This window comes from Caretta caretta, chromosome 14 (assembly GCF_965140235.1).
Source record: "Caretta caretta isolate rCarCar2 chromosome 14, rCarCar1.hap1, whole genome shotgun sequence".
Classification (NCBI taxonomy): domain Eukaryota; kingdom Metazoa; phylum Chordata; order Testudines; family Cheloniidae; genus Caretta; species Caretta caretta.
In genome coordinates, this window is record NC_134219.1 from 15328850 (window position 1) to 15349465 (window position 20616).

Here is a 20616-nt window from a genome sequence, read left to right on the forward strand (position 1 = left end):
GCAGGGGGGCTCATGACAAATTCCTTTGGTGGCCTCAGAGTGCAGCCACCAACTCTTGCTGGTGGCTGCTCTGACACTTTTTCCTAAAATACTTAATTAACTTTAGAAAAAAATAAGCACATATACTAGCACAGACTTGCTAGCTAGCTGGGAGGCTGTGAAAAGTGACAGTAATAAACATAAGCCTCTCGCTGCCTGCTCTGGGACTGGTGGTAACTAACGAGGCAAGCCCAGAGGTGCCTTGGCTATGACCTGCCAAGCCTACAGGAGCCTGGGCTCAGCCCCAGCACAAATTAAGCACTGGATGTGGGGGAGACAGTGAGGGCCAGGGCGATGGGGGGGGTGGATGTTGAGCCCTGCCGCCCCACAGCGAAAGCCCAAGGCCCCATGGCCGGAGTCCCGCCACCCTGGGAAGGTGGGTCAGGAACTCACTGGCTTCTTGCAAAGTCCAAGGTTCCTCCAGCATTGTGCCCCATGTGTCTCCAGAGGCAGTGCAGGATGTGATCCCCTGCTGGCGGTGCCAGAAAACACCAAGGTGCATACAGGAAGAATAAGAAGGGGATGGATCACTGCTTTGCCCCCTCCCCAATCACTGCCCAGGAGGCTATTGTGGCCACAAAAAAGTCACTGGTGGCTGCATTTGAGAAATGCTGCTCTAGAGCCATATAGTGTGAGGCACAAGCTGCTTCATATTGACAGGGAGCTCTGGGGTGATAACTTGTGTCCCCTGAAGAACTGGGACATTTCTCCCTTCATTGCAGTCCTGGCAGGGGCACATTGCATTTTACCCCTCTTTAGCTTCCCCCACTTTGGATACAAGAGCTATTTTCATCATGGGCCTGAATTGCCCACCCCTGCCAGTTGGCATGACGCAGGAGCTGGGGAAGGTGGTGGCCAGAAGGTCACACAATGACTGTTGGTCTTTTTGGCCAACTGGCCCCATCCAAAGCCGGTTGAGGGCAGTGGGAATCTTTCCGCTCACCGCAATGGGTGTTGGATCAGACCCCAACTGAATAGCTTTGCAAGGGGCCCCAATTTTGCTTGAATCATCCCTGAATGTGCATGAAGTGGATCCTTCAAACTAATGATGCAGGCTGGACGAGCTCCCAGTGAAGCTTCATTAAAACCTCTATCCTTTCAGCTCCCTCCAGCTTGGCTTTTGCAGAGATTGGTTGTTTGGGATTTTTTAAGTGGAAATTATTTCTCATTTCTCTTCGTGATCAAAACACATACAAAAAAGAAAGGATGGGAAAGAGCTCCTGGGAGATGAAAGAGCAGGATTATGGAGAGAGCTTTTGCTTTGTTATCCCCCTAGCATGGCTTAGAAAGTCTTTTCAGAAGCTGGATTTAATTGGCTACGTTTTTTCTCACTGCCAAGCTGCTCTTCATAAAGGAAAGTGTGGCTCTTGAGTCAGGGTCTCTCGTCTATTAAGGACAGTGTATGCCATGTCAGTGGTGCAAAGTGACCTTAAGTTGACAGAGTTGTCCGCTTGTGGTGGGGAACTGTCTACTGATGGAAATCAGGTAGAAACAACTATGGCAGCCGCTCCCTGACCCCCAGTATAAAGGCAGAGATGAGCTGTGTCAGAGGTGTTCTGGGGTCAGGGCATGGGTGGGATCACTATGCCTGATCCTCCTCTGCTGTGAGATCCATTCCAGACCTTTTGGCCATCTGCTGCTCTAACTTCCTCTGGAGCCAGGTGACCATGGATAAGGAAGCCACTACCTGCAGCCGTCCTCAGATGAGCACAGCTTGGACATAGTGGAGAATCAGGGCCATGCATTGGGAGGCAGCACAGTCCAGTGGTTAGGGAACTTTTTAATTCCAGCACTGCCAATGACTTGCTGTGTGTGTTTGGACAAGTCATTTCTTCTCTCTGTGCGTTTCACTTTGGCAAAATAGGGATGACACTTACCTTCCCCTATCAAGTTCTAGCAAGGAAAAGCACTCTAAGAGAGCTAAAAATTATTGTGAAATCAGTGGGACCCAAAGTGGCAATTCTAATCTGTGATAGGCAGGGGTTGGTTTGGGCATAGGTGCCATGTTATAAGTATGGTGATTTGGGAAGGATTTCTTCTGAGGACACAATCCCATGAGAAACCCCCCTATGTACTGGTACCACATGCCAGGAGTCCAAGTAGAGATAGACAGGCCAGGGAGATTCAGAAGATGCCCAGAAGGTTTGTCCAGAGACCATGAAACCAGCTGGCTGGCCAGAAGATTTGATGCTTTGGGGATTTTTCCATCCCTAGGAGGGCAGGGGGGTGGCAGAAGGCTGGCCAGCCTGATGATGGACTCCCTGCCCTAGCAAAGGGAAGGCAAGAAAGTTATGTCAGTTTGCCCTGGGGGAAATGGTAGATGGGAGGCAAATCAGGGAAAGGAGGATTGATGGAGGAATCTGTTTTATTGGGAACAATTCTACCCTGGGCACTAATACGCTTAGGGTTGGCCTTGCAATGTGACCTTCTGTGTCCTAACATGCAGCCCCCAATTGCCCCATGCAAGAAGAGGACACAACTGATCAACTATGGGTTTTATTGCTAGTGAGCAGGCAGCAAGCAATTTGTATTCACTGCTCAGGGAGAAGGTAAGTGTGACTACATATTATGGCTGGCTGCATTTATTGCTGACGTGACCCTTTATGAGTAGTTATACAGAAAGAGCAGCTCTCTGCTCCCATGAAAACTCGGACACCAAAGGGTAGGGTTTGATTGTCAGGCTGCTGTGAATGCAGACAATCCCCCATATGATGTCCTAGGACAGAGCTTGGATCAAGACATAAGCCCCGAGAGAGGCAGGTATTGATTGCAGCAGTGTTGAATGTTAGTCACTTCACTTTGAAGCTAAAAACACCACCACATGTTAACATAACGATAAGGCTATAGTTATAGGAAACACAGAGGCTAAGTCTACCCTGGTAATCTTAACCTGTCCACATTACACTCATGGGCCCAAATTCTCCTTTCAAAGTCTCACTGGTGTGACACTATCAGAGTCAATGGGTATACCCCATGGTAAGCGAGAAGGGAAACTTGCCCATCTAGTATTGTGGACTAATAGTGATGCTGATATATGTCATACGCAATGGGCCCGTTTCTGCCTTCAGATCTGCACCCACCTCTCCGAATGATGTTGTTGGGAGTTGCTCAGATGTAGCTCAGGGACTTATTACACCTCTGACTTACTGGTGTAAATCAGGAGTGTAAATCCACTGGAGGCCGTAGAAGGATGGTGCAGTAAGTGAAGGGAGAATTGGGCCTTGTGCACAGAGTTGTAGATGAGTTACTATTCAACCCCAAACTTTTTCATTTCTGGACGTTGCAGCATTTAAAACTGCAGCTGCCTCCTCGCCCTATCTGTTCATATAAATGAGAAGTAACTAGCATTCTACTCTGAGGCAGTACCTGCCTCCCTCAGGGCTCCTTGCTGTTGATACCAGATACTGGTACAACCCTGGAATTTCTTATCATAACAGCCGAATGCGTCCATTTGCTGAGCACATATCCCTATCCCTGACCTTATTGAGACAGTTACAGCCATGGCAGCCCAGTGCCAGGAGGCCTCTCCACTTCCCTGTGCAATGTGGAGAGCTACTTGTTTCTCCTTGTTATTTTTGGCTGCTCTTTTGTCTTTGGGGTTCTTTAACCTTTAACAAGGAAAAGAAAGCTGCAGAAGCCACTTGCCTTGGCCTTTGGTTTGCTGCAATCAGCCAGGGGAAGCAGGGCATAAAGACCAAAGCTTCAAATTAGCAGTTTGAGACTAGAATTACTAACAGGCTGACCAGACAGTTCTAATCTTTCATTTCAATGGCAAGAAAGTGGCAGTGAGAGAAGAGTGATTTTCTGGGTTCAGATGAATGCCCCTTTTGACATTCAGCTCTGATAAAAAGAAGTTTTAAGTGACCAATTAGCCAGCATCTGTGCTTTTAAAGGGATATGTGTGTATACAGGTTATTTTATTGAGCAGCTGAGAAAATACTTAATTCACTGAAAAGTTCATTAGGAAGGCACAAAAACACAAGATGAGGGAAGATGGTATTGTAGCTAGGGGCAGACCTGGAGTTAGAAACACGGGGTTTGCACCTGGCTCTGCCACAGACTCACTGCATGGTTTTTTGCAAGTTACTTAACTTCTCTGTGTCTCACTTGTCTCATCTGTCAAATGAGTGTGATAATGCTTATCTACTTCCCAGGGGTGAGAGTGGCTAAATGAATGAATGGTTGTGCAGTGCTTTGAGATTCTTGGCTAGAAGGGGTTGTAAAAGTGCAAAATATGATTATTACACAGAGATTGCAAAATACCACCAGCTCAAACAGGGTGAAATTCAACCCTGTACTGAGGGCCAATGAACCATATAAGTCTGATTTTGACATGCAGGTGGTGTATAGCCCTTGTGCTGGTTTTCTGCACAGGACTGAATTTTACCCACAGTGCTCATTTGATCAGTTTAAAGGAAAATGGTTGTGATTAGTATTAATATCATCAAGCATATTCCTGCAAACCCTGACTTGCATGAATAGTGATGCCAGTGGGCTAATAATGCGCATGAGGATTTGCAGGGTTAGGCCCTTAGCTAGCATATACAGTGCCAATCAGAGTAGTATCAAGGTATTAAGTAAATATTTACTAAGTAAGAATGAATTTTAAAATACATTTGCAAAACTGTTTGGAGAAACTGTTATAATAGTTTTGTAACAGTGGATTGTGCCAGCATCTCCCGCAGGGCTTGCTGCAGTTTTGCTCATACTGTGTAAGACAGAGACATAGGTATAGACACAGGAAATGCAACTCATCACTGGAATGCAAGAGACTTTCAGTGTTAAACTGTTGTTAAAGCAACCAGATTTGTTTCCCAATAATAGAATTTGCCTTTCAACAACTTTGGAAGTCTCCACCTTTCTTATGCATTCAAGCGGCTTTCCTCCATTTCCTGTGCCTTAACCTACTTCATTAAACTAGCAAGACGGCAGCCCCCTGTTTGGTTGTTAATTACTCTCTCTTTTAATGACAGGTTTCAGAGTAGCAGGCGTGTTAGTCTCACACATTCTTGTCAACTGCTGGAAATGGCCCACCTTGATTATCACTACAATAGGTTTTTTTTCTCTCCTGCTGGTAGTAGCTCACCTTACCTGATCACTCTCGTTACAGTGTGTATGGTAACACCCATTGTTTCATGTTCTCTGTGTTTATAAAACCCCCCTACTGTATTTTCCACTGCATGCATCCGATGAAGTGAGCTGTAGCTCACGAAAGCTTATGCTCAAATAAAATTGCTAGATTCTATGGTGCCACAAGTCCTCCTTTTCTCTCTTTTAATATAAGGCACATTTTCACTGTGGGTTAGTGACTCAATTTTCATTGCAATTAGACAGAGTGGTTAGTTTAACACTTATACTACATTTCCAATTTCTACAACTGATTTCAATGGAAGTTTTGCCTGCAGGATCCAGATTTAGATAAATCGGCATAATGCACACAGAAAACTGCTGTCTCACAATGGCCAGGCAGGTGGTGAGTTGATTACTGCTATTGCTTCTACTGATGGGCTATGAATTGTGCATGCAGCTAGTCTATGCTAACACATCTGATTGTTTTGTTATCCCATCCTCTCTTCCTCATTGGTTTAATCCACCTGCTATGGCTTGTCCTTTAGACTATAAATCCATTGGAGCAGAGATTGTCATTTACTGTATGTTTGTACAGAGTTTAGCACAATAGTGTCCCAATGTTGCTGAGGCCTTAAGAGAAATGATGAATAATACAACATGGAATAATACCATAAAATTATGATGTTGATGATAACGCAAATCCAAAGTGCAGAGTATCAGGTTACAGGAAGATAAGCCCATGCCACTTGTGCATTGGGGGATATTGACCTTGTGGTCTATCATGCCTCAGGTATCTGTGAAGTTGTATTGCAGGTTTCCTTTAATGCTGCAACTCTGTTTCACAAGTGAACAATAATGTTAGAGGTGTAAGTGCCAAAATAATGCTTTGCTTTGGAAACCTGCTGAATCTTAAATGTCAAACTTCCACTTTGTAGAAAAACTGGTGTCTGTTCAGAAAGCCACTTACTCCCCGGGGGAAAGGTAAGACAGACTTTAAAACTGGGCCTGGAAAAAGCTGTTTAAAGAAACATATCTACCTCCTGGACTATGTCACTTTTCCATAAGCTTCACTGATTCCACACATTCTCATATCCCATGGGTATCCCACTGCTGAGAAACATCTTGGGTCAAATTCTTCACTCACCCATGAAACTTCAGTGGAGAATTTGCCACTTCCTGCCTCCAGTCCTTTCGTGTGCATAACACATCACCAATGCACATGTCACATCTCCCTTTTAGTGGCGAATCCACTAGAGGATAACAGCCTACTGCTGCTGCCAGCTAATGGTGATAGACTCCTTCAGCTTAAGTGATTGGAGATCCAAGCTGCAGTGCTAAGGTCAAACCCTGCTGAAATGACAATCCATGTATGAGTCATGAGAAGTGCACACCAAGGGCCTGATTTTAAGAGGTGCTGAGTCCCTTCAGCTCCCACTGACTTCAACTAAGGTTTCAGAGTAACCGCCGGGTTAGTCTGTATTCGCAAAAAGAAAAGGAGTACTTGTGGCACCTTAGAGACTAACCAATTTATTTGAGCATAAGCTTTTGTGAGCTACAGCTCACTTCATCGGATGCATACTGTGGAAAGTGTAGAAGATCTTTTTATACACACAAAGCATGAAAAAATACCTCCCCCCACCCCACTCTCCTGCTGGTAATAGCTTATCTAAAGTGATCATACACATTCATTGTAAGGAGAGTGATCACTTTAGATAAGCTATTACGAGCAGGAGAGTGGGGTGGGGGGAGGTATTTTTTCATGCTTTGTGTGTATAAAAAGATCTTCTACACTTTCCACAGTATGCATCCGATGAAGTGAGCTGTAGCTCACGAAAGCTTATGCTCAAATAAATTGGTTAATCTCTAAGGTGCCACAAGTCCTCCTTTTCTTTCAACTAAGGTTGTGGGTGCACAGCACTTTTGAAAAGCAACCACTCAGCTGATCTCAGCCCTCACAATGGTACATGGGGAGAGCTAGATCTAAAATTAAAGTCTAAAAAAATAATTTCAGGTTCAGGAATCAAATCAATAAATAATTCAATAATAAATGTTGAATTGATTACAAGAAGAAGTATCTCAAAGGTGGAATGAAACATGCAGCCTGAGTCAGAGGGCGCTGAGGTGGGTCAGAGGATGAAACTGGTGTTTACACACTTTTCGGTGGGTAATTTATCTGGTGTCTTGACAGCTCACAGCAGTGCTCTCTCAAATCTGTTAGTGGTGCTTGCTCTGACTCACTGAGGAAAGGACTTTGTGCGTATGTGTGAGAGAAATCTATACTGCCTGTTTGCCGCCAGGAAAGCAGAACAATCGAAAAGACAAAAACTGATCACAGCAAACTCTCACTGGCCAGAAAATGACTCATTACAACCAAGGGAGCACTGCTGAGCTCAACCTCAATCCATATGGGGCTCATCGACAATACACCGAGATCCATAGCTGGTGACGTACGTGTCTGACTGGGCTGAGCAGAACCATCTCTACAGGATTTCAGCTCCAGGAAGGGGAAATCGGGGGTGGCACCATGTGGTAATTTAGGGTTTGTCTACTGGGGTTCATGCCTCTGGGGAGGGTCATGAACCAATGTCAGGCACTCCTGACCACTCTGCCCTTCTCCAGTTGGTAAATGGGGAGGCTCCCAGCTAGATGAGAGGGAGCCCTGGAGGGACCCAGTGTGAGGAAGTTTGGGAATCATTGTGCTAATTCCTTGTATTTGGGACCATGCCCTAGCTGGGGGTCAGTCCTGGGAGTGGGAGGAGTGTGGGAAGAGAGGAAATACACCAGGAGAATGGAGAAGATATCCTCCATGCTGGGAGCTGGTTCCTCAGCCCCCCACAGCTCCCACTCCACCTGATCCAAAGCCCAGCAAGGTTTTCCACAGGGGAGGGCTAGGACACCAGGATGAACCCTGTGCCCCTGTCCTCTTCCCCCAGCCTGCCAGGGCACAGGCCCATTCTGGAAGGAAGCGGCTGCCTGGCTGGCTCGCTGTCTCCTGGGCACGATCCCCTCCATCCCCGCTCCGCCCCCGGCTCTCGGCGGCGCCGCTTGCCAATGCCATGCAGCACACCGCTGTGTGTGAACGCTCGTGTGTGGCGGCCGGAGTCAGCTGCTCTTTGATTTCAGCGCTGCGGCGCTGAGCGCCCCGGGGTGGGGGCGGGAGACCAGCCCCGGCCGCCGCTCCTCCAGGGCAGCCAGCGCGCTGCGGCGGCGGCAGTGACTGGGGGCTGATCCCGCGGCGGGCAGGGGAGAGGCGCTGGAGGTTGACTCGGCGCCCGCCGCTAGGGGCTGCAGGCTCCGCTTCCCCCGCAGCTCTCCCCGGAGCCGGGACCTAAGCAGCCAAGCTCCTGCCAGCCGCCGCCAGACCCGTGCAGCGCCCGGAACATCGGCTCCAGCCGCCCAGCCCGGCGGCCGGCTGAAGTCCCCCGGGGCCGGCACGGGGAGCCGGCTCCCTGCCAACTTGCCCAAGGGACCCTGCCCCGCCTGCCGCCGGCCCCTTCCCTCTCCCACGCCCCGTGGCCTGCAGAGAGATGCCGGGGAGCGGGCAGGCGTCCAGGCAAGGCGAGGAATCCGGCTGAGGTTCGCCTCGTGGCTCCCCTCCTAGATGCCAGATGGCCTCGGAAAACTCCCCGCCCCTGTGCCCAAGGAACTGCTCCGCCTGGGCTCCCAGGAACGGGTCCGGTAAGTGCGGGCGGGGGGGGGGGGGCGGCGGGGCTGAGAGCAGCGGCAGCAGACCCTACGGGATGGGCTGGGACAGGTGGGCAGGGAAGCCTCTGGCAAAGGGGGTCTCTTGTTGGTGCTTTGATTGGTGCCGGGTACCGGTACACGGAGGTTTGGGGGAGCCCAGCGCTGGCCCCGCCTACACCGGCGCGCTATAACGCCCTGCACTTTCCGGGCTTGAGACGAAACCTGCTCCAAGAAGATGCCCGGAGCCTGGGCCGAGGGGAGAGATTCTGCTTCAGCGCCTCTGCCTCGGGGAACAGGGCTGCGCTCTCCGCTTCAGTTCCCCTCCCTCGTCCGTGCCCCCACCCCAGTGAGACACGCGGCAAGTTGGTGAAATTGTTACACTTCAGAACCAGCGGGGGCTGGACAGCTCCTGCGCTGGTCTCCCAGCTCCGCTGGGGGCCGCTCTCTGGACCCCGCCGGGGGGCTCCCTGCAGAGCGCGAAGGGAGGGAAGAAGTTGAATGCGGCAGCTTGCAAAGTTCCCAGCAAAGAGCCCTTTCAGTTAACCGAGAGCCGTAGTGCCAGGCACTGCAGCCAGTGAGAAGGCTCATCCCTCCAGGGCAAGCCCGTCACCCTTTGGGTTCAGCCTTTTTATTTTTTATTCTAAAATTAGTCATAGGCAGTTGAAATACTTCCACTGCATCCTGAGCATAAGGCAATAATAATAATAACTCTTGGCATTATGGCAGCACTTTTCAGCCCTAGCTCTCAAAGCATTTCACAGTGGAGGGTAAGCGTCATCGCGGTGCTACAGCTGGGAAATGAGGCACCCAGAAGGTAAGCCGTTTGGCTGGACTCACAAAGGGAATCTGGTAATGCTGGGAGCGAAACCCAGGTCCTGGGACCTTTGCTTTATCCGCTGGACCCTGCTACCATCTTATAGTCTGACGCCAATACGGTTTATCCTGTGGAGAAGCCCATGAGGCCAGGTGCTCCGTAGTGTACATTGGTGACATTCCATTGACTTCAATGGAGCTGAGAATCTGACACTGAAATCAATAGAAGCAGGTTCTCAAACTAGGGGACCTCCCAGGGGAGGTGCAGGAAAGTGTCAAGGGAGGCGCAAGCGCATGTGGGTGTTTTTTTTAAGAACTCTGTCTGTCAGGGGGGACGGGGCTCAGGCAGAAAGGCTGTGCACAACCCAGAGGTGGGGATAAAGGGCACAGCTGGAGGCCCCCCCTGCCCGGGGGCTGACAGCCAGGGCTGTCCTCCCACACACCTCCATCCTTCAATGGGAGGCAGCCCAGGCTTGGCTCTTCTTCTCCCCCCTCCTTCCCAATCCCTCACCTGGAGGTGGTGGGGCTCCAGCCATCAGCCCCAGGGAGGCAGAAGCAGCGCAGAAGGGTGGCAATGGGGCACTAAGGCTGCTGTGAAAAGTGATATTTACAGATATCGCTTTTCACATGGCCACGCTTACTTCTGTGCTATTACTGGCACAGTGCTGCCTTCAGAGCTGAGTGCCTGGCCAGCAGCTGCTGCTCTCCCCTCCGCCTTCAGAGCTGAGTACCTGGCCAGCAGCTGCTGCTCTCCCCTCCGCCTTCAGAGCTGAGTGCCTGGCCAGCAGCTGCTGCTCTCCCCTCTGCCTTCAGAGCTGAGTGCCTGGCCAGCAGCTGCTGCTCTCCCCTCTGCCTTCAGAGCTGAGTGCCTGGCCAGCAGCTGCTGCTCTCCCCTCTGCCTTCAGAGCTGAGTGCCTGGCCAGCAGCTGCTGCTCTCCCCTCTGCCTTCAGAGCTGAGTGCCTGGCCAGCAGCTGCTGCTCTCCCCTCTGCCTTCAGAGCTGGCTGGCAGCATATGTACTGGGAGGGCAGGGGAGGGGCGGGGGATACATGACTACAGACACAAATAAGGGAGACCTGATCAAATAAGCTTGAGAACCACTGCAATAGAGCAATGCATATTTACAGCAGCTGAGGATCTAGCTCCTTATTTCAGAAGGTGGATGACAGTCACCTTTATTATTGAATGCTTCACTTTAAGTCCTTCATTAGCAAACACACTAAAAGACAGTTTAATAGGTAGTTGGATACATTTGTTACAAGTACATTCTCACCTTAGAGATAAAGGTCTGTAGGCCAGGTCCTGTGATCCTCACTCAGGCAAAACTTCCACTAAAGTGAATGAATGTTTTGACTGAGTATGGATCACAGGATGAGACGTAGAGATGAAATTGTGACAAATCTTGTTGCCATATAAGAATTCAAGTAGTTGTCATAATTCTGCAGTTGATGGCCACTTGGCCTTTCACTAGAGCCATGGAGATAGAGCTCAGATCCTTCTGCTCTAAAAGTCCCTACCCATTTGAGCTAAAGAAGAATCTCCTTCAGATGGTAGCAGTACAGAGTCTAATCCACACAGCTGAGTAGTTCTGATTTTATTCAGTGGAAGGCACCAGTGCACATGCACACTAAATTCATTAAAAAGAAAAGGAGTACTTGTGGCACCTTAGAGACTAACAAATTTATTTGAGCATAAGCTTTCGTGAGCTGCAGCTCACTTCATTGAATGCATCCGATGAAGTGAGCTGTAGCTCACGAAAGCTTACGCTCAAATAAATTTGTTAGTCTCTAAGGTGCCACAAGTACTCCTTTTCTTTTTGGGAATACAGACTAACACGGCTGCTACTCTGAAACCACTAAATTCATTGCATCACTTACTAATATGGCCTTAAACCTTAAGGTCCTGCCAACACTGCACTGACTGTCTTTGTGTCTCATTTGCTAAAATTTCCCGTTCATTCCACTGTCCTGCAGTACACACTGCACCAGTTGTCTGCATGCATGCTGCCCTCCATCCCAGCGTTGGCTGCTTTTTAGTGGTGCTTTAAGTACAAAGTTTGCAAAGCTCTTTGGGATCCTTCAGGATGAAAGGCACTATATAAATAATCTTTTATGTGAGGCCTTTGTGCTTACATAAACTTTGCTATAAGATTATTTGTGCTTGTACCAAACATTACAAAACCACCATGAGCATTTTAAAAAAACTCAGTTGTACACCAGCAAAATACATTATATTCAGACTCCCAGCCATTAAAATGTCCTGTGTTTTAATAACACAATCCTCCCTGTTCCTGGAAGGGGGGGAGGGGGACACATCTCATATTAGTTACTATATAGCAGCTTGGAGGGAGAGTCTTATTCTTCTAGTCTCCAGGCCCTGGGAAAGAGGGAGGCCAGTCTGGACACTCTGGAGATGTGTAGGCTTGATAATGTGGGAGCAACAACAGGTCTCAATTGTGTTCCTATGTCAGAGTGTTATTTAAGGCCATAGAGCACAGGGCTTTTCTTGGGGAATAATGACCAGCTGGGAGGAATTGATACACTTCAACCACAGCCATGACAGGGACTATTAAGATCAGTGGGTCACTAATCCCCTGGAAACAGCCTGTGCCAAAGTTATTTTTATTATGAGCTGAACATAGGGGGTGGGCGCAGGCAGGAAAATCCCACAGGCATACGGATTATTTTCTTATGGGTGATATATTTCAGTTAGTTTGGACAGAGTGTTCCTAAGACATCAGCCAAATAGATTCTCATCATTCACTTCCGTTTCTAATCAACAGCAGATGAAGCAGCAGGGGGCTGTCTTTGCTGGAGATACAAATATGAATCCTTAGCAAACCAGTCTGCTTTACCTATGACAAGGCTCTTCCCATTTGTGGCTGATTGGCTGCATTCTGTCAACTGTGCGGATGCTTGAGATAGGATGCATATTGCTATAGATTCAAAATGTTCCTACCTGGCTTTGTTTATGACTCATCCTGAGGCTTCCAAGTGTCAAAAGCATAGTGGTACCAGCGACTTGTCACATCTCTGCTCCCTAGAAAGCAAACATGACATGATTGAGGTGGCACACATCTGTTTTGCTAGTTCTGGGTCTGATCCTGCTCTCTGACCCCCACCCCACCCTCGGTGTAAATTGGGAGTTACTCCATTGACTTCTGTCAAGTTACTCCAGATTTACTCTGATGTAGCAGATAAAAGTTTGGACTCAGGATGTTTTAACTGGCAATACTTGGCCCTGAATGGGTATCTGCTGTTCAGAAGGACCAAACACTAGTGACATATTTGCTAGTTTTTATTTCTCTGGGTTCTACTGTAAATGTCCCCCACTTCCTTCCTGCACTACACCTCGGCAGGAACAAGTTGTTAAGGAGACAGAAGAATGGAATAATTGAAAAGTGTTCCCAAATAAAATCAGTTTGAATCATCTGCAATTCAATGAGAGCCAGTCATACAGTGGGCTTAGGGGATGCTAGAACTGCAGTGCATATCATTTCAACAAGCACACAAATAATTTACACAGTGACTCGTTGATCATGGAATCAACATACCCCGTAGGAGAAAAATAATGAGATAAAAAGTGATCTGTCTCAGCTGGGGATGGTGGTGGTCTTCTCTTTGCACATGTGGTACATGGCACTTCCTGACAAGGCAGTCGGCTCAGCAAACACTAACTCAGACTTGGGATGTCATGCAGAGAAATCAGGTGTGAGTTGCCATTGGCCATTGGGCCATTAACCTACAGAGACCATCATTGTAACAAGTGAAAATTAATGTGGTTATCTGGGCCTAATGCTTTCCACAAGTGCTAAGCAGCTGCAGCTTCCATTGACTTCAGCTGGGTTCTCGGCACTACTGAAAATCAGGTGCCTAAATATGGACTCAGGGGCCTAATTTTAGGCACCTGCTTTTGAAAACCTTGGCCTTAGTATTTAGGTGAAGCTTTAGAGACCTCTTGCAGGAGGTAGGTCAGAGCTGAGATACACTGGCATAGCTATTTCAAGTCAGGACTGAGGTACATTATGGCAGTGGTTTTCAAACTGCGAGTCGCAACCCAGTACTGGGTCGTGGAATGTAAGGCACTGGGGTGTGGTGGCTCTGGTCAGCACCACTGACTGGGCCGTTAAAAGTCCTATCGGCGGTGCTGCCCAGCTAAGGCAGGCTAGTCCTTACCTGTTCCAACCCCACACTGTGCCCTGGAAGCGGCCAGCAGTAGGTCCACCTCCTAGACAGGGGGCCACAGGGCTCCATGTACTGCCCCTGCCCTGAGCACTGGCTCCACGCTCCCATTGGCCGAGAACAGGTCAATGGGAGTGGGGGGAGGGGTGATGCCTGTGGGTGAGAGCCACGCGGAGATGCTTGCGTGCCTCTGCCTAGGAGCCAGATCTGTTGCTGGCTGCTTCCAGGGTGCAGCGCAGTCTGTCGCACCAGGACAGGCAGAAAGTCTGCCTTAGCACCCTCGCTGCACCACTGGCTGGGAGCTGCCTGAGGTAAGCCCCAACCCCACACCCCAATCCCCAGCCCCACCCCTGGAGCCCCTTCCTGCACCCTAAACCCCTACCCCAGACCAGACTCCCCCAAACCCAGAGTACCCTCCTGCATCCCAAACCCCTCATCCCCAGCCCCACCTCAGAGATTGCACCCCCAGCCCAGAGCCCTGACCCCCTCCTGCACCCCAACCTCCTGACCCAGCCCAAAGCTCCCTCCCACATCCTGAACCCCTCATTCCTGGCCCCACCCCGCAGCCCTCACCCCTGCACCTCAACCCTCTGCTCCAGCCCTGAGCCCCTCCCACACCCCAAACCCCTCATCCCCATCTCTGTGGGGTCATGGGCATCAACAAGTTTCTCCAACTGGGTTGCCAGAAAAAAAATTTGAAAACCACTGCATTATGGGGATGCTTATATGGCAAAGTGGGTGTAAATGTGAAACTAAGCTGGTGTGCCATGTGCATTGGGCTGGGCAGGAAAAGGTGTAAGTTACCCCCACTTTAGTATCCACACAATTTCATCAGAAAGAACGAGGAGTACTTGTGGCACCTTAGAGACTAACCAATTTATTTGAGCATAAGCTTTCATGGGCTAAAGCCCACTTGATCAGATGCATGTAGTGGAAAATACAGTAGGAACATATATATATACACACAGAGAACATGAAAAAAATGGGGGTTGCCAAACCACCTCCAATGAGACCAATCGATTAAGATGGGCTATTATCAGCAGGAGAAAAAAACTTTTGTAGTGATAATTAGGATAGCCCATTTCAAACAGTTGACAAGCACATGAGAGTAACAGTAGGGGGAAAATAAGCACGGGGAAATAGTTTTTAGTTTGTCCCCATACTAATTTTCCCCCTACTGTTACTCACACCTTCTTGAAATGGGCCATCCTAATTATCACTATAAAAGTTTTTTTCTCCTGCTGATAATAGCCCACCTTAATCGATTGTTCTCGTTAGAGTTGGTATGGCAACCCCCATTTTTTTCATGTTCTCTGTGTGTATATATATATCTTCCTACTGTATTTTCCACTACATGCATCTGATCTAGTGGGCTTCAGCCCACGAAAGCTTATCTCAAATAAATTTGTTAGTCTCCAAGTTGCCACAAGTACTCCTCGTTCTTTCTGCTGATACAGACGAACACGGCTACCACTCTGAAACCACACAATTTCAGAATTCTTTAAACCTGTCTCTGAGCTGAGGAGAGATCCAGCTACACAGGGGTATTGGCACAGTGGGGTATGAAGCCCAGGCTGTTAAGACTCATGGCTCTGGTTTGTTTTGGCAGTGGCAGAAAGGGCAGCCCCCTACACCAATGTGATCATGCCTAGCCTGTTTGGCATCATCTGTTTCCTGGGCATTGTCGGGAATCTCATCGTCATCTACACCATTGTCAAGAAGAAAAAGCTGAGGTGCAAGCAGACTGTGCCCGACATCTTCATATTCAACCTCTCCATCGTGGATCTCCTCTTCCTGCTGGGCATGCCTTTCCTCATCCACCAGCTCCTTGGTAATGGTGCCTGGTATTTCGGGGCTCCGTTGTGCACCATCATCACCGCCTTGGACACTAACAGCCAGATCACCAGCACCAACATCCTGACAGTGATGACCCTCGACCGTTACCTGGCAACCGTCTACCCTCTGAAATCCACCTATGTCCGGACACCATGTGTAGCAGCCTCAGTAATTTGCTTGGTGTGGCTCCTTTCCTTCCTGACCATCATTCCTGTGTGGATGTATGCAGGTCTGATGCCTCTGGAGGATGGGACTGTCCGCTGTGCTCTCTTGCTTCCCAACCCTGAGACTGATGTCTACTGGTTCACGCTCTACCAGTTCATGCTGGCCTTTGCTATCCCACTGATTGTCATCTGTGTTGTTTACTTTAAGATCCTCCAGCACATGGCTACCACCGTGGTCCCCCTTCCCCAGAGGAGCCTCCAGGTACGTACCAAGAAAGTCACCCGCATGGCAGTTGCCATCTGCTCTGCCTTTTTCATTTGCTGGGCCCCTTTCTACATCCTCCAGCTGGTGCATCTCGGCATTGACACACCTTCTGTTGCCTTCTTCTATGCCTATAACTTCGCCATTAGCTTGGGCTATGCCAACAGCTGCCTCAACCCCTTCCTCTACATTGCCCTGAGTGAGACCTTCAAGCGCCAGTTCATGGTGGCCATCCGTCCTGCCAAGGAGCAGTTCCGCAACAGTAGCTCCATCAACAACAACAGCGCAACAGAGGCCAGTGTGTGCCTAAAGCTTGCACCAGAATCCACTCAGCAGACTCAGTTTCTGGAGGACTTTTCCCCACACTCACTGCCTGTGACTGTTGCTGTTCACTAGGGACTCTATTGTCACGCCAAAGGATGGCTTTGGGGCTCTTTTTTGGGAATGACACAAAGTAAGGAGGGCTGTGGATAAGAAGTAGCTTCTGACTACCCTCAGTGAAGCACATGGACTACAGGCTTCCACTTTGGAGACGCACAGTCGAGTCCTCTCTCATTACAGGGCTCTGCATTCAATCTACCCCGATCTAAGAGCTTCTGCATACTGGTTCCTTGGTCCACTGAGGAACGACCTGGGAATTCCTTTTAATTTCACACAAAACATTGGGCTCCTCTTGGAGGGAAAAGGGAAAAAGAGGGAGACATGAAGAGAGAGAAGTCTTCGGAAGGTATTTTGTTGGCACTGAATGCCATGCCAGCCTTTAGCAAAAGGATCTCAAATGGGTCCTTACTGTTTGACCATTGTTTGTGGGAAAGAAGCTGATATGGACCCTCTTGCTTTAAGACTTGAACTTTACAAAAAGACTATTTTAAAAAGCGGGGGGAGGGCTAGAAAACTGAGCTTATCGAGGCCTATGCTTAAATTCCAGAAGCAAAAAGACAAGGAACTGCTCAGCAAAGCAGCCTTCAAAGTGCCTGGGGAACAAACCCACAAGCATTAGTGAGGGAACTCCTGCCTTGCCAAGATCCTCTGGACTTTTTGGTGAAGTCTCAACCTGCCTCCAGTGAGCTGTGCTGCTTGGCCGACCTATGAATATTCAGGAACTGGATGCTGGGGCCTTGACAAGCTGTCTCTATATATTTGCAAGCAAAATCAGGCCCTCTGGCAGATAGTGATTGTACCACTTCAAGGGATTTCACAGTTGAGCAAAGCTGCTGCTCTTAACACCTGATCTGTAGATAGTCATCCCGTTGAGCCTGCTTCCCTCAGTTGAGCCTGCTTCCCTCATGCGTCTCCTTCAGTCTCCCTCTGTGCCCATCAATCTGCATGTTCATTAGGGAATATTACACAGGTGGCTTTTTAAATATTCCTCCAAACAAGACAGCGTGCACAAAGGCAGATGTGTGTAGAGGAAGAGAATGGGAGGAGGTTGCTCTGAGAAAATGCAGCTGCTTAAGGGACTTCCAGAGGATAATGATAATACTGCCAATTAAAACCAAAATGTCCATATTTGGCAAATGCAGCTCTATCTCTCCAGAGACTGAGAGGTACTTTCACCTGTTAGAGGGAAATGGATCAGCTAAATGCTGGGGATTATATTGATAGACTGCACAGGAGTCCCAGGAGCCAGTTAGGAAAGTCTTAAGCTGCTTGTTAAACAAGGAGCAAGTGACTGTTGTGAATGTGTTTGATGTAGAAGAAACATTACAACGACACACTGTTGCACATGCACTCCTACAGGGACTACACACGGCACAAAGGAACTGATTCATATCCTCATAATCACACACTCATCCACACAGCTGCACGCCTCCATGCAGCTACACACAGACAACCACAAAACATTCTTCAGAAACCACGCACACGTTTGTAGGCATGTGTGTATATATAAGTACACAAAACCCATTAACATGTCCACACATTCACCTATATCCACACTAGCTGATACACATGCAGGCAACCCCATATAGACACACAGTTATTTCTCTAACAACATACACCAGTGCAACCACACACATCCCATGACCATACTAGTAGTCTCCCAATATTGTTCTCTGCCCCTGGAGGATAAATGTAGATGGGTGGGCAGTCAGCTCTTTAGGTCTATAACATACTCTTTCCTCTTCTGATCTTTGTTCCCATCCCGACTGAATGGAATTTAACTCACCTGTGCAGATTCTAGGGGGAGCTTTATTGTGGTTACTTGCTCTTTGGCCAATAACTTCCCTCAGGAGGCGGGAGCAAGAGATAAGGAACAGGGCCTGGGGGTTTGCTAAGGAGAGTCTTGTTCTTCTCAAGAAGGGCGAATAGATCCCGTGTCACCCTCCAGTTGGGTAAGGAAATGGGAAGGAGGGAGGATTGTGGCTCCTTTTCTGGTGAGAGGGGGTAGCCAGTGGAGATTGATTCTAATTCATTCTAATAAAAGAAATTGAGTGAGTGAGGAAATTCTGGGAGGGGATGAACATGGGGACTGAAAATCCCCTTAGCAGCAGCTCATCTTCCCTTCTGCCCAAGCCAGTGCTCCACTAACTCCTAGCTGAGCAGGGTCTTATTACATTGAACTGAAGATCTTCAGAACGAATAGGTCCTTTCTTCACAAACCAGGCATAAAACAAAATGTCCCGCACTCCCCTGGTCAGTCAGGGGCTGTGCCTGGTGTGGAGGCAGCAGGCTCACCTTCTGAGGCCTTGTCACTCAATAACATCTTCCTGTTCTTAGAGCCAGGACAGGTTCCAAGCAGCAATGGGCCCCATGCTGCGCCTTCTCCACTCTTGTTGCTGGAGTAAGGAGAATGGGGTTCGGAGGCGAGGGGGAGGGGGGCTAATTCCCTATCCCTTCTGGGTCTGCTGCCAGAGAGGGAGCTGGGGCTGCTCTACGGATTGCGGAACTTGCAGGGCCCCACCTGGACAGCCTAAATCACAGACATGAGAGGTGGAGGAGACCTGTTAGATTCCCCCAGAACAGCACTCTAGAGCAGGAGCAGGATTGTTCCCTATGGCCTGTGCTTAAGGGCTGGCTGTGATCAGGGAGTGGTGTTGAGAGATTCTGGATGAGGCTCCTTGGATGGAGCAAGGAGTAGGAACTGTGGGGGATGTAAAGCAGGGAGACAGGGAATCCCCCTGAGCAGAGGCTCCACAAATGCAAAAACAAATCAAACATCCCCCTAGGTAAGGGAGAGGGCTCATTTAATTTTTGTGTGAATCAGAGATATTGGTCCTTGTGGTAGAGACTCTGCCACCCTGCAGGAGTCGGGCATTTCCCGTGCATCTCTGAGCAGGCAGCACAGACCTCTCCAGGGATCAAGACCAGCAGAGTTTAAATTGAGAGGATTTCCCCAAAGCTCCCTGCGTATGCTACAAACATGTGTAGTTATCCATCTATCCGCAAAGCTTGAGCTGGATGTGTCTGCGGGGCCTAAGGCCTCTTGTGTACTTTGTGCTGCTGGTATTTGGCTCTCAGAGAGTGCCATATTGTTATCTCGTGTACAATAAAGACATTTGTTCTTGAGCTGGTTGGCTCCAGGCCTGTGTGCAGTCTGATCCTGTACTGCAAGCCTAATGCTGCTAAATACTTTGTACTTCCCATCACAGGCTGGCCAATGAGTCAAGGAGCCAGAACTATAAATGGCTCTGTGAGCATGTGTGGGTACCTTTTCCAGGGCATAACCAGGTTACACAGAAATGTGGCTCTCTGTGAAATTTAGTTTTCAATGGTCTTTGGTGGCATCCTTTCCCCTCTCCACCTCTTAGTCTATTCTCATATGGGCCCAATCCTGCAAGGTGCTGGGCACTGCCTGAAAGGTGTTGAATGCCCCTCAACTCACACTGAAATCAAGGGAAAGACACCGTGCATCTTTCCAGGATCAGGCTTTTAGTCTCTGGTCTACATCAGGGCAAAGTTGTGTTGGAAGATCCCCAGCTTACACCCATTTTAAAACGAATGCTTAAAGGCTGTTTGAGCTTGGCTGTAGCCTCAATGGGATTCTGCAACGGTTTGACTAGTCAGCATGAGCAGGTCCTGACTGTCGGGGTGGGGGCCTCCCTCTAAGCCTGCATCTGAAGAGAGGTGCCCCCCCCCACAACTCCCACTATGAGAAGGCAACATTTCCAGTAAAGCTGGGGGGGGGGGGGGATTTTGGTTGACTAGTAAACTTGCTGAAAAATTCGGTTTCCAGGAGACCAAAACTATTTGTAAATTTGGATTGAATTTGGCAATCAGTTTTGGCCGAATAAAAAATGAGGGGAAAATTTTCAAAAAAGTCTGAATGGTTCATTTTGACGTGCCTCTTCCAAACACTGTACACAATTGTGTCTGACACACACAATTTTTTTGTTCTGGCAAGGAAAAAAAAAATCAATTTTTGTTTGAAATGACCCGCATTTTTTTCCAGATTTTTTGGTTCAGCCACTCCACTGAAAAATCACATATTTGCTGAGCTCTCGTTACCAATTTTAGTAGGTTCCTCTCTGCCGGTTCCCATGAGGTTTTTCTTCACTCAGGCATTCCACATGCTGCCTCCTCAGGCCCTCTCTCCAGCTCCTAAGAGAAGAGAAGCCAGCCTGAAAGTG

General features: G+C 48.7%; 1 protein-coding gene across 1 annotated transcript; it reads left to right on the forward strand.

The window, feature by feature from the left end:
- Positions 1 to 7451: 7451 nt before the first annotated feature.
- LOC125621490 (melanin-concentrating hormone receptor 1-like) lies at positions 7452 to 19555 on the forward strand. Its single transcript, XM_048818341.2, has 2 exons — positions 7452 to 8787; positions 15396 to 19555. Exons 1-2 carry the CDS (start codon positions 8718 to 8720, stop codon positions 16442 to 16444), a joined length of 1119 nt encoding a protein of 372 aa, XP_048674298.1. The 5' UTR covers positions 7452 to 8717; the 3' UTR covers positions 16445 to 19555.
- Positions 19556 to 20616: the final 1061 nt, after the last annotated feature.